This window comes from Lottia gigantea (genome assembly GCF_000327385.1).
Source record: "Lottia gigantea unplaced genomic scaffold LOTGIsca_129, whole genome shotgun sequence".
Lineage (NCBI taxonomy): Eukaryota > Metazoa > Mollusca > Gastropoda > Lottiidae > Lottia > Lottia gigantea.
This window is the reverse complement of record NW_008707410.1, coordinates 256,943-272,142: the sequence shown is the minus strand read 5'-3', so window position 1 is coordinate 272,142 and position 15,200 is coordinate 256,943. Positions and strand designations below refer to the sequence as shown.

Here is a 15,200-nt window from a genome sequence, read left to right as displayed (position 1 = left end):
TGTTCTTGTGAAAGCTTAATTCTTCGTCTAAATATTACTTGAAATTTACCAGCTGATAGAGCCCGATTTCAGCAATATGTATAATCGATTAAATATTTACTTTTCCAGCTGATAGAGCTCAATTTCATCAATATGTATAGTCTAGATAATTACATTACCAACTGACAGAGCTCAATTTCACCAATATGTATAGTCTAGATAATTACATTACCAACTGACAGAGCTCAATTTCACCAATATGTATAGTCTAGATAATTACATTACCAACTGACAGAGCTCAATTTCACCAATATGTATAGTCTAGATAATTACATTACCAACTGACAGAGCTCAATTTCAGTAATATATATAGTCGTCTGAATATTTACTTTACCAGCTGATACCAGCAATCAGTATAAATCGTCTAAATAATATGTACTTTGCCAACAGTATTGATAGAGCTCAATCTCAGTTATCTGTATAAATTTTATTCTACCAGCTATAAATACATCGTTCATATAAACTAGATATCTACAACCTAGAAGATTTACTTTACCTAGAGGGTGTAAAGGGTTATAGTAAAGATAGAAGTTAACCTAGAGGCTGTAAATTGTTATAGTAAAGATAGAAGTTAACCTAGAGTTTGTAAATTGTTATAGTAAAGATAGAAGTTAACCTAGAGGATGTAAATTGTTATAGTAAAGGTAGAAGTTAACCTAGAGGGTGTAAATTGTTATAGTAAAGATAGAAGATAACCTAGAGGGTGTAGAGGGTTATAGTAAAGATAGAAGTTAACTTAGAGGGTGTAAATTGTTATAGTAAAGATAGAAGTTAACCTAGAGGGTGTAAATTGTTAAAGTAAAGATTGAAGTTAACCTAGAGGGTGTAAAGGGTTATAGTAAAGATAGAAGTTAACCTAGAGGGTGTATAGGGTAATAGTAAAGATAGAAGATAACCAAGAGGGTGTAAATTGTTATAGTAAAGATAGAAGTTAACTTAGAGGGTGTAAAGGGTTATAGTAAAGATAGAAGATAACCAAGAGGGTGTAAATTGTTATAGTAAAGATAGAAGTTAACTTAGAGGGTGTAAATTGTTATAGTAAAGATAGAGGTTAACCTAGAGGATGTAAAGGGTTATAGTAAAGATAGAAGTTAACCTAGAGGGTGTAAAGGGTTACAGTAAAGATAGAAGTTAACCTAGATGGTATAAAGGGTTATAGTAAAGATAGAAGATAACTAAGAGGGTGTAAATTGTTATAGTAAAGGTAGAAGTTAACCTAGATGGTGTAAAGGGTTATAGTAAAGATAGAAGTTAGCCTAGAGGGTGTAAATTGTTATAGTAAAGATAGAAGTTAACTTAGAGGGTGTAAATTGTTATAGTAAAGATAGAAATTAACCTAGATGGTATAAAGGGTTATAGTAAAGATAGAAGATAACCTAGATGGTGTAGAGGGTTATAGTAAAGATAGAAGTTAGCCTAGATGGTGTAAAGGGATACAGTAAAGATAGAAATTAACCTAGAGGGTGTAAATTGTTATAGTAAAGATAGAAGTTAACCTAGATGGAGTATAGGGTTATAGTAAAGATAGAAGTTAACCTAGATGGAGTATAGGGTTATAGTAAAGGTAGAAGTTAACCTAGAGGATGTAAATTGTTATAGTAAAGATAGAAGTTAACCTAGATGATGTAAAGGGTTATGGTAAAGATAGAAGTTAACCTTGAGGGTGTAACGGGTAATAGTAAAGATAGAAGTTAACCTAGAGGGTGTAAATAATAAAGAATCTAGTCTTGATAGCGATGTTTATATTTTACGAGTGAAAAAAGTTGTTTAAATAGTTACTTGTTGAAATACCTGCCACTATCATCATTCTTCCCGTCAGCATATCGTTTGTTATTATTAGTGTGTTGTTTTTTAAGAGTTTACACCCACTAGATTTTTTATTACACTTTTTAGGCTTGTTTGTACACCTTTTTACACCTTCTAGCTTAGTCTTTGCTGTTTTTAAGTTCTTGTTTGGCTATTTTATCTAGCAGCATACCACTTATTGTTATTAGTACTTTAAAAATCAATCCCCTTTAACATCAAATGTAATTAACTTCTCCATTCTAATCTAACAATATTTCTTACCCACTCCCGTACTAATGACGTTGTTTTTAACCAACCAGAGAGGGTAAAGAAGGGCCTGTTATTGATAACCAGTAATAAATATCAGAAAACAAAAAGAAAAGAAATTGAAATCTTAAGGTAATTAGATGTTAAAGGGGCAGGAGGTTTGCCGGAAATTTTCCCATGAATTTTACCTGTACTTTTCTTTGTCGCTGCTCGAATAGATATGCTAATATTTGGCTCATACGCCTATATATAAATAAATTAGTTAATTTACTTGTTCGATGAGAAAAACGGTTTAAAGGACCGAGGTTTAGGGAAACCAAAATCATGGCCTTACGCCTTATCTCAGACGTAAACATAACAAGTGAAATTTAGAAACCAGGTTTGGCAGCTGGATCCAATTAAAAACAATAATTATTCTAATGATGTAAATTGGGTTAATAGTGTTACCCGTGGGGTGGAAATAAACTAAATAATTTTTTTTATTATAAACAAATCAAAATCAAATAAATTATTTATAAAAACTACCATGTGTCATTACACTACAATAATTTGGTCGCACTTCCGGGTTTGATGGTATCATATTGGACAAGAACAGTTAGTATGATACCAATTCGTCTGGACTTGTACGATTTTCAACTGTTGGAGAATTCCAACTTATATAAAGTATATAAAGTAAAAACTTCCGGTCTGAGTTGTTTTTTGTCTAAATTTTCTGTAACTTGTACAGAATAGAACAGTCGTCTCGTCTAGTTTAGTCTAAATTCACCTGTCGAAGGATTACACAATGTTAATTTGGTTGACAGGTGAACTTCCGGTTTTGACGTTATCAATAAAAGAAATGAAATGGGCCTTCTTAACATTATAGACTTAAAGACCACTAACTCTGTGCAGTGTGCAATGAGAGTAGAGTACATTTTCAACGACAGCGCCACCAATTCCACTAGACATTTAGAAGATTTTATAATTGTGATAATTTGGTTGGTCTGTTCGTGGACTTCCGGTTTTGACCTTATCAGAAAAATCAATTTCTTTCTTAAATCAGTAAAATCAGTCCGAATTTCAAAGGTTTTCAAACATTCATTACGACAATGCCATAGATATTTTAGCTTTATATCAAGCTTGAAGCACACGTTGACTTTAATCTCTGCAGCCATCAAACACAAGCACCGCAGATGGTTGAATACCTAGACTGTTTATTGAACTTAGGTTTGTTTATTTATGAAATTTTACTCCAGACAACCATGATCATTAGTCCTACTTCCAATTTCTTTTAACTTAATTCAGAAAATCTGAATGCAGACAAGTAAATGAGCTTCGCGTCCTACTTTTCTATTTCTTGGTGTGCTAAATTAATAACATGGAATATTACGTATAGCCTAACTCCAGGCAGTATGGTCAGAGGAAGTTTTTCAGTCCAGCGAACTTCAACGCACACACGGTCAAAGTTTAGTACAATAGCGTAACACCCTCTAGAATGCAACCAAGAGTTTTATGTGATGTCTTGTATTTCTATAAACAGACAATAGTACAACACTGGAATACATGTAAAACCCAATTATATGTGATGCTTGGTGTTTCTTTAAACAGACATTCGCACAACACTGAATCACCCTCTGAAATATAACCCAAAGTAAGGTGATGTCTTGTGTATCTACCAACAGACAATTGTAAAATAGTAAACAATTCCATAAAATAAAATCTAAGTTACTCTATGCTGGGTGTTTCTATCGACAGACAATAGTACAACAGTGAACCATCCTCTAAAATACAACCGAGATTTAAATATTATTGAAATTTCTATACTCAATAGTACAACGATGATCTACACACTAGATTATAACCTAGATTAAGGTGATGCAAGTGTTGCTTTATATGACCACAGTACAACAGTGCATCACCTTCTGATACCCTTATAAGCAGTCACTAGTACAACAGTCAACCACTCTGTTGTAACTAAGATCATTGTAACCGTTTGAGTGAAGAATAACTGAATAATTCAAAATCCAGACTGAACATTCATTTTCAAAACCTAGCCAGCATATTCTGACCTACCCTACATTAACAACATATACACATCGGGAAAATACATTAACTTCTCGACTAATGACTTTTAAATTTACACTTTAACAGATAATTGGTTGCAAATTGGGATTAGAATTTGGCTTGGTTATCTAACGACAATGTAATTAGTTAAAGTCAATACCCTTACAAGGGGCCTTGATACATGTGTATAACATTGTACACCCTTAGACAGGACCAGGCTACATGTGTATAGCATTGTACTCAGGGTTTATACCCTTATACAATGACCTTGATGCACATGCATATAGTATTCAAAGCTTGACCTTGATACACGTGCACACCATAGTACATCGTGCGTATACCCTAACACAGGAGGCCTTGATGAACGTACATAGCATGAAACTCGGTGCATAGATCCTTACTTAGGGTTCTTAATGTACGTGCATATCATAGTATTGAGAGTCTATACTCCCAGACACTGGCCAGTCTGCACGTGCATAATATAGTTGTCAGAGCCTATTCATACCACTACACAAGGGTCATTCTGTTCGCACATATCATAGTACTAGGGAGTCTTATACAAAGGTCGGACTGCACTCGCATAATATACTGTACTAGTATACAAGATTACTTTTCATTTGGGAAATCAAATTGCTCTTTCCTAAAGTGATCTGGACTTGAATTGAATAAGAAGGCAATAAAAATCTATTTAAAAAAAAAAAATAATACATGGTATTAGACTCATTGCAGATTTGAACCCGAATACAGACAAAACTAGGCTAATTTTGACACTAATTAAAACCGCATTAACTTAAATATCAGTCTTTTCTTACCGTTTGTTCCTGCTACGAAGGTCTCTTTAAAACCACACAGTATCTAGTCAAGGCCTCGTCGACTTAAACACAAATTCCAGAAGATTTCGTCTGAAATTGTAGTTCCAAAAGCCCGAATATTCCCAAGAATGGACAAGAAATTCCAAGATCAAGTCCGCAAATTTCCAATCCAAAAAGAGTGATTTTAAAATTCTAAAACAAGTCTGCTGTGGAACGCCTGCTTAACATCCACAAGCAAGTTGTATTTCAGGGTTATACAAATATTCAATTATCTCCCGTAACAACGTAAAAAGATAGTCATATCGATCTCAGTAGAGTGGCAGATAGTCCCGCAGAATCTAATCCAAAATGGACGACTACATTCGATCGATGACGTAAATCAAATTAATTATGGCAAATGACTTAATTAAATTTGTAAAATATATTGGTACTTACTGAAACCGTGCCAGACGCGACAAGTACGTTACAAGTACTATACAGTAATAATTCCCGCCATTATCCAGGCTAGCAGACGTCAATAATAATATCACTAGTACCTTCTACATACCACGTTCTCGTTAGAATCTAAACACATTCTATAGTAGTTAAATACGGAATGTAGATTGAGCGATATTCACTGTGTAATACGCATGTCTAAGGTAGAATTATTGAAAATATAGTATTGTTTGAACTGCGATAATCAGCAGACGACAGCTGGTAGATTTCAGACCTGTCGTCGGTCGGTGGTATATGGTCACATGTGGCGTGGATTGGTATATTGTTATTTATAATAATACAGTATTCAAAAAATCTTAGGACAAATCATCTTGAATATCAAAGTTGGTGGACAACCTTTGTGCCAGTGTGGGCCTCCTGGCCTTTATTAACTTTCTCTCAAATTTGTGTTACCACTGACGGCAATAGGGCATTTTTCTTGCATAAATCGCCTCTCAATTTACTATCGTCACTTCCGTCTGCATATCATTTGTATTAAATTGATGTCGGATTTCAATTTTAAAAAGTGATACACATAGCTTAAATAAATCTCTTTCTATCAGTCGGTTAAACTTTTTAAGGCAACTATATCCACAGACAGAAATCGTACAAGAAGTACAAAAAGATATATTTAGATTTTTTATCGGAGTTTTAATTTGTTCTTCTCTATATCTCGAGCGAGAGAAATGAATTTTTTTAAGGTGATAAGGGTTTTATTTTGTTTTATTTTATAATATTTATACCAATTTTTATCTCATTTATAAAAAGAAACTTTCTTTCAATTAAAATTTATCATCTTACATTTGTCAGAATTATCAAATTGCTGAAAAAAATGATTCATAAATCTTGAATTAAAAAGGAAATAGAATTCTATATCCTGCCTCTCAGTCTCTTCTTGGGTTACTGAAGTTCTGCAACGCCATGATAGCGTGCAATGAGGGAAATTTCCTCAAAACACATTCACAAGAACTAAAATACTACTGACTTTGTAACTGGATACAAGGTTTGTTAATAGCCATTTTACCAATACCAAGATCAATAGAACAGTTTAAAGGGGAACAATCCGTGAAAAATTGCAGACCAATCCAAATTACAAAACGATAGTTTTTGTATCTTATGCGTATGGCGTGTTACGTCTTACTTTTCTGTAGGGCTAACGCCAAACAGTGTGCAATTGCAGCAAATAGGCTTCTCTGTTATCATTTCAACGATATCTGGTGCGCGGCTGTATGGACCACTACCATAATCAATGTGTCACCCAACCAGTCTAGGATCCACCCTACCTCGACAGACAACAACCAATTAATAAGATTGGAAATAAAGAAAACATAGTTTATTACAGAACAATGAAACAGTTTATTCATTCTAATCCAAACCGCGGAGCTGGATATAGTCATCCAGTCAACTATCTATATAACATTCCTCAACTTTCTATTGAACACTTCCACACATGCATTATTTCTATCAATATGATGGATGATGGGAAGAGTTCAAATAAAAAATATGGAAGATTGGAGTTCAAGTTTAAATCAGGATGATTTTTGTTACGTAAATGAAGCAATCGCTCTGATGGTATCCCATGACCTTTCGCGCCAAACTTCTTAAAACGAGATTTGAATTTCGGGGTTTATGAAGTATTGCTGCAACAACATCTAAATTATAACATGAACTACTTAAAATTATGTTTTGGGTGAGTTTCTACAGTGTAACTCAACATCTAGGATCTAAATTAATTCTTCCGACGCGTTCCTACTTTTGTTCAGGTTTGTATCGGCAAACGATGACAGGTACGGGGGAATGATGGATGATGTAGTCACTAACACTGCCCATGATGGTTCTACGGAATTTTCCCAATCCTCTAGTTCCGGTCACTACCAGGTCTGCTTTTTCTTCCTTTACGATATTGACGATTACTTCCCCTGGTTTACCACCACTGGTTCGAAACTTTCCACATAACTGGAATAAAAAAAAAATAAAATAGAAGGGAAGTATCTTACAAGCGTGAATGGATGGGGTATCTGATGATACTGATCTAGATGTTACTACATCATCACAATCAGTGATTTGATGAGACTCTTCAAAACTTGTGTTCAGACGAATTTTGATATAAGTTATAATAGCCCCGTGACTTTCGACTCTATAGCCATAACTCAACCCCCATGTATGACACGTTTGGTTAAATACCATGGTAAAATTTGGAAGTTATATGTCTTAAACGAATTGAAGATTGTGTTGTTGTGGTAAGGGTTAAACATCGACTCGTACAGCCTCCGTGGATCAAGTTAGCTTACAGATTTTCCATACAAATTGAGTTTACTAGTATTTGATAACGATCGATGATGAAACAAGTCGAGTTGATTTACTGTAAATTCACAATCGATTGGTGAGTCAGGATTTCACATCTTTTTGTCTGAAATATCTAGATATATAATCAAACTATCGTCAAATATTAATAGCCCTTGTGTAGTTCCACAAAATTTTAACTAAGATTGATCTCAGCTTTTCGGATATACAGTAATTCAATTGATTAAAAAAATATCTTTTAAAGGGACAGAGGTCATCTTTTTGATCAATCATACCTTAGTCTCAGAAACGAAAAGTTGATAGCTAAGCTAATCAAGCTAATGCTCACCGTCGAAATTTGAGTCTTCAAATCTATGTGTGTCTAGAATATATCCTGTTTGAAAGTTAAAAAGACCACTCGTCTTTTCTTGAGACTAGATTGAATTAGGAAGAGAAATTCCTAGTTTGAGGTATTTTTGAAGGAATTGCGCTATATTCGTACATTTCTAGTGCTTATGAATATTATTATATTCAAGGCCCAAATCAACCCAAAAATGACCCACCTGTCCCTTACCTGACAGAACTTTCAAACATGGGAAGCTACGCCTACTACCCAATATTTGAGTGCGGTAAGGTTGAATATATATATTCTAACTGGTAATCAATATGATATTAAACAACTCTCTATTACAGGCTTTATCTAATTAATAATCTAAATATCAGCTACATTTTATTTCATACAGAAAATCAATGTACGCTGGCTCACTATAGCGAATATTAAATATCATAATACATTTTTGCTCATCTTTTTGTCATTAAAGGGATATGGCCGTCTAGTTATAAATAACAGCTGAAAACTGCTTCCCGTAACACTTTCCAGAATATAAATCTGCCATTTTACAGACATTTTAGTCAAACAAGGGATCTAATCGTTTAATTTACTTTACCAGCCATTAAGAAAAAAGCAGCATTAGCCTAATAGGTCCCCATCAAGTAATAAAACTTTATTCAGATATCCGGAATACATTTCAAAATGAAATTCCAACTTCTGGTCAGCGTACAATTGATCTAAATCTAATAAATCTGCTGTCACTTCCATTCGGTACAATTTAATTGTACAGGAAAATGACAATAGATTTTAATTTTGTAAAATGATACGGGAACCCGAAATTTATCATCAGTCAAAATTAATCTACTATATCCCTTTAATTGATTACACAACGTAATTAATTCATATTATAACTTTTATAACTTTAGTCTTCATTGCACATTCAATGTTTTATTATAAATCAATTTTTTTTTATATATTCTGAAAATTTCTGTTCGTCGAAGTTTAATCTTGAGAAAGTTTGTTAAGGTAATAAATAGTTTATGTTTGAAACGAACCGAATAAATCATTAAAATAAATAACCTTCATTCTAAAATGACGTCAGATTTTCATCAATATATTTCATTATCCATGTCAATAATCAAAATTAACTTAAAGGGATATTGGCATAGAAATATTTACTTTACCAGCTGATATAGCTCAATTTTTCAGCTCTAATCTATAGTCTGTTCGTCTGCCATATAAACATTACCATTCTCATTGAAGTTATTATCAACGACTTCCTTTAAGAACGATGTACCAACAATGTTCAGAATGGCCTAGATATTCAGCCAAAATTTTTATTTGATTGAAGACGCACCAGTCGAATTTTTATCCTAAAAAGTGTCACATAGCCGAAATTTCACTTTTTGATCCGAAGACAAAACAAATAATTTGAAGATTTTATCAATTGCAACTTTTAAGTAAATATATGATTCACTGACCAAATAATTCGGAGAATACAAATTCAAAAAGCATTAAAACAATCAAAGATACCTTGAGCAAAAAAAACCATCTGGGACCGCACCTTTAAGATAGATTAACAAGAACTAGCTTCATTCTATTTCCATATTATGCTATATAAGATAACATCTTAACTATGCATATTATAGCCTTTATTACCATATTCTATCGATTCCGGCAGACTCCAAGAGACTTGGAACTGACATAAGGTTAATTAGTTATTCCCTGTTTCTAGCCAGAATTCCCCGGTCAGATTTATTAGTGCCATTTAGATGTCAGTTGTATTGTTATACGATTCATTAGGTCTTATTGAACCCGGTTATATTACTAATGTCTGTGTCTGGGGGTAAAATATAGTTGGTGTAACGATTGTATATGACCTGCACAATTCTAATATCGAAATTTGAACTGAACTGAAGAGAAACTTTGCAGGAAGCTGTCTTAATGAATAAGTGAAGTTTTGGTTATACTTAGTATTCTTAATTGTCCTACAACAATAAGGTGCTTTCTCCATTTCACCCCATCACTTAAGCAGGAATTTCTCTGATTCAGATCCTGACATTCAGTTTAACTAACAAGCATCTTACTCACTGAGCGACGCAGGTTTTATCAGAAAATCGAGTTGAAAAATGTTACTATCCTGAAGATACCCTGGACGAGAGTAGCAGATAAGCAGCGCTCCAAACATATCGTGTCAAGATCTACTTTCATTTTGATTAATTAGCAAATATGATGTTAGTAATAGCATTTAGTAACTCAAGTGGAAATTTGTCATGGCAACACCAGGAAGCTGTAGAGACAAACTAAAATGTTATAGGGAGTTATTTCCGAAAACTTGGTATATCTTATACCATTAATGTAGGTGAATATTGATACATGTCAGTGACATAATCTACCCCTTGACCGGCGAGAACTATATAGTTATAGATTATGACATCTAATTCTATAGTTTGGACGTCCAAACCAAATGATGTTTCCTCTCTTTAAAGGGATGTGTTTGTTTCAAAATATATTATTTTTATCATGGCTCTAGAGATTTATTTTCATCGATCTGTATCATTTCACAGAATAAAAATCATGTAGATATCAGATATTACCGATGACATACAAAAAATGCACGAGTATATGAAAGGTGCGAATAGAAAGGTACGGTGTGTGCGGATGATCTGTATCGTTGTAAATAGAAAATGCGAATAAGGTCAAATCCATACCTTCAATGGACAATTACCTTATGATCTTTGAGTTTCTGTGAATATTTGGCTTCCATTTTCTGGACCTTTTCTTCCACCTCCTTCAGCAGCTGTTCAACCACAGCCGGGCCTGAAAATAGATAAGAAATAGAGTTTTACGTTCCGTTTATGTAGACGACACTAACGACAAACATTTGTTCTGAATTGTTAAGGATAATTACGCATTCCGTTTCGATCAAATTGTAAGCGAACTCAAGTTGGAACTGGTATTCTGAATAGTGATACGGATGGTTAAAATTGAGCTTCATCAGATTGTATTCCAAATTAAGAAGACTTTAATAGTATCATTACAATATTTCAGCTTTAGAAAGATCAAAATATACTTACTGGCAAGAGTCAAGTCATATGACTCGGGAACATGAATCAATGTCAAGAAGTCGCCATTTTTCATGACATTTTTACAATACCCTGAAATCAAACGATACTTCAGTAAATATAGATCACAATGCTGCCATCTGGATATGATGAATTGATAGGAAAGGGGGGAGGCTTTAAGACCATGACTAGGTCAGCTATGATGGAAATTTTGCCATTTTGTGACTGGTTTGTTGGTAGACGTCAACGTTCGCTTCCAGTGGATGCAGATATAGCATGACACACGTTTTACTGTTTCTTCCGAAGACAAGACGATTTTCAAGCATTTTCTTCGAGCATCACCCACACCTCTCGGCTAATAAAAAGCAGCTTATTTGATAAGCTGAGCCATCTGAAGGTGCTATCTGATTATATCTTTGAATAGAATCCCAGTGAGGACCTAATCTCAACATTCTAAGCTATCGGAGCTTGAGCCAATTCCACACAACGGATCTAACAGTTACGGAAAGTGGTTGGCGCCAATCTTATCAAGAATTGTTGCGTTAAATTAGATTTATGTATAAGTTTTTATTACTTCCTATGTTAACAAAAGGTTATCGATTTTCTCTTTATAAACAATTAAGACATTTATTATTATCTTGTAGCAGAGACAGTGCAGCTTAGAGAAACCTGAATGAAACGAATGAAGTCTTACTCCTACTTATTGAGTTAAAGGCGAACAACGCTATATGGTGTGCAATGTGGTAAATTTTGCCTAGATAGTGCCATTAGTCTACTACGGGACAGTTAGGAAGTGGGCCTATAATTCCTAAGAGAAAAAATTGAGTTTTTAAGCTAGGTTTTTTCCTTCAGATACCAATCTGTACGTCATTAAGAAATTCAAAGACAAATGACAAATTGAATGTGACTGCGAAACACGACCTGGCGAAAGTGACGACTCCTTATACCTATAGACGAACTGAACGTTGAAAATTTATTTTCTTTAAAGTGATGCTGATAGCCGATGTAAGCTCTTTTATCCGAGATTTCCGCAAAGATTCGTCTCAATCAAGCGAAAAACGCCCTTCTGGCTGACTAATCACAATTACAACTTAAGTCTAAGGAGAAAGAGAAATCTTATCAAATATGAACACATTTACAGTCGGCATTACAGAAAAAAAAATTTAATCAGCAGAAACCATACGACCAGATTACAGAAACATTCTTGATTGAAGTCTGAGTGTATGAATTAAGTTAAGAGCATATTTAAAAAAAAACTATCACTTTTGAAGCGGTTGATTTCCGGAAGTGGGGTTCTCTGAGATCTCATAGTGGTTTAAACCACGTTCCAAATAGATGGATGGTTGACTGTTAGCAAATGCATAGATTCGAATAAGGTGGTGATATTTTTGCCACCCAAAACCCACCTTTTTCACATACGAGAGAGGTTGCTCGTATACTCCCCCTGAAAAAATTCTGATAACCGACGAATTTACTGCAACTGAACACTATACCCCATTGTCTCCTCTAGATATATCACCTGCCCCTCCGAATAATCTAAGATGATTGGTTAGGGTGCTGGCATTAAAAATGACTTTCAGGATTATTGTCTTAATACAACAAAAGAACGTCTTACATTGGAGTGTGGATAAGGACAATTTTGAACACAAGATTAACAAGACGATTGGTATGAAGATTGGCTATCTAAAAGTCTGTCAAAAACATCTGTTGTTTTGAATCATCAATAATTCCACCTACTGATTTAAAGCTCAGATCAATTGTATTTCGTCTTGTCATTCTAGCATTCTAGTCAGTTGCCAGATCCATATAATCGTGACTGATGACTTTTTCAATTATATTTTTCAAGTCAATCTTAATCAATTGCTTTAGAAGAAATTCTTTTTATATTCGCTTTGTCATTATAAAAACAAATTTCTGTTCGTATTTGCCACACTGATTTACCAGCGCAACTAATCTACTTTGGAGATAGTTGCAGTGTGCAACGCAGGGATTTATCATCTTAAACTCCTCTGTAAATCCTATAAATTTGTATCTTGTCATTGAGTCTAGAAAATTTAGGAAAGATCAATACCAAGATCTTGACAAAATCCCAAGAATCCCACGTTATATCCCTGATTATTTTACATAAGAATCAGCTGGTAGACAGGATCTTCGAGAACTTGGGGAATTATCAGTGTGAATTTTGAATGTTTCCCTTTTCAAGATAAATCTACGTTTGTAGTATTCAAACGTTGCGTGCTGACCGGAATTACAGTAAGGTGCCTATCATTTTTTTAGTAGGAAATTCCAAGTTTATCTTTAAGAAACACCAGAGTTTATCTTCTAGATTACCAGTTATAAATACAGGCTCTCTGTTTATGATTTTGATATATTTAGCAGGTGCTCGTTTAATATCAATTTATATATGATAGTATAGTAGGATAATATGTTATTTTCATGCTATAGGAAGTTTTATATTCTATATCTTTTAATGGACGTTTTAACTGCATCACATTGGAAGATTAGATTTCTTTGTAAATGCAGAACTGCATATAAATGCCATACAATCAAAATTTCCAACTTCCCTGAGAATGTATAAATGGACACAATTATATTTTAATAACAATTTCTTAAAATCGTCGTTAGATATTTATCAAATTTAGGCCTATCATAACCCATAATACTAAGTTGTGTGTTAGTTATTTAATTACACAATTATTTATACACACTTAATCTGGTAGAATTCTCATTCAAAGAAAAAAGAATGAATAAGCGTCTTCTGGTCAATATCTGGTATCCCGACTTTAAAATTTGAGATAAAACGTGTTGGTTTGTATACGAACGATAGAATGACAGTTACACAGCAGTGACATTTTAGACAACATGACCAAATGTGAAATGCAAACAAAGTATTTGATTTCGTGCTTTTATTTACGTTTCAATAATGATTCATTCATTAAATAATTTAAACTATTTTGAACTGAAAGTTTAATACCCCGTTCGCATTCCCCTCCACTTACATGTTAACTAGTCATCCCTTTCTGTCCACATATTTATTTTTCATTTAGTTCACTTAAAAGAGCATTAAGTAATCGACCTGGTAAGTAGCCCGTCCGGTTTCGTCGGCTAATAACCGAAGGGAGTGTTGGTTAATTCCCTGCCTACTCGACTACAGGAAGAGGCAAGAATATCACAGAATGTACAGATTCTTTAACGGTCCAGAAAGTTCAAGTGATCTAATTTTGGCGAGAGAAACTTCGATTCTGTGCTGCCATTAGCCTACCGTGCTCGTTTACTTCTGAGATTCGCAATGCCCTAAGGTTTGTGCACAATATTTGGAATGATAACCAACGACTGCATTCTGTTCAGAAATCAGAAATTATTATTTTTGCGGACGATTACATACTGGATTAGAATCTATAGTGAAAAAAATTTAACTTACATTCGAAGGCCAAATCGGAATGTTCACTTTCATCAACTGCTATAGCAACTACTCTTTTCGCGCTATCAGCCATATTACTAGTAGACGATCCAATATCGGAATGTTGCAGACAAATACAGATACAAAAATGTCGCGGAAGTGCAGACGATGAGAATATTCAAGCAGGAAAACAGTCGAGCAGACGATACTAGCAGAATGGAAGATAATCACGTAGGGCCTATTGATCGAGTTCACGAGGTAAGGCGATAGAATTCTTCACGCGATGTTGATATGGCAATAAAACTCAGGAATAGGCCTAGCCTATAGCCAAGTCCACTATAAAATTCCATTCCGTAATGGAGTTAATCTTGTTTTTTGATCGGCTATGCATAAAATATAGGATCGTAAATTGCCTGCATAAAGTTGCCTAGAATTGAAATAGTTTCCAATTTTAAGGTTAGTGGAAACAACATAATCCTGTAATATTTGAAAAAATAATTTACGTAACATTCAAGTATTTTTACAGACCCAATCACCTATACAATAAAATGCTACGTCAAATCAACAATGTTGAAAAGCATTCATCTAAAAGTGAGAAAAGATCAACTGGCGATTCAAAACATCTGATAGAATCTGCCACAGTAGAAAATTGACCGACAACTATATATAGGGGCTTATCAGATGAGTTTAAGTGGATTGAT

The 15,200-nt window shown here is 34.1% G+C and overlaps 1 protein-coding gene across 1 annotated transcript; it reads right to left on the bottom strand.

Annotated features, from left to right (window-relative positions):
- Positions 1–6,739: 6,739 nt before the first annotated feature.
- On the bottom strand, positions 6,740–14,679 carry LOTGIDRAFT_238066 (hypothetical protein). Its single transcript, XM_009048818.1, has 4 exons — positions 14,521–14,679; positions 11,112–11,192; positions 10,763–10,854; positions 6,740–7,376 (listed from the first exon to the last, which is right to left on the bottom strand). The coding sequence occupies exons 1-4, from the start codon at positions 14,591–14,593 to the stop codon at positions 7,170–7,172; spliced, it is 453 nt and encodes a 150-aa protein (XP_009047066.1). The 5' UTR covers positions 14,594–14,679; the 3' UTR covers positions 6,740–7,169.
- Between the last annotated feature and the right edge of the window lie 521 nt (positions 14,680–15,200).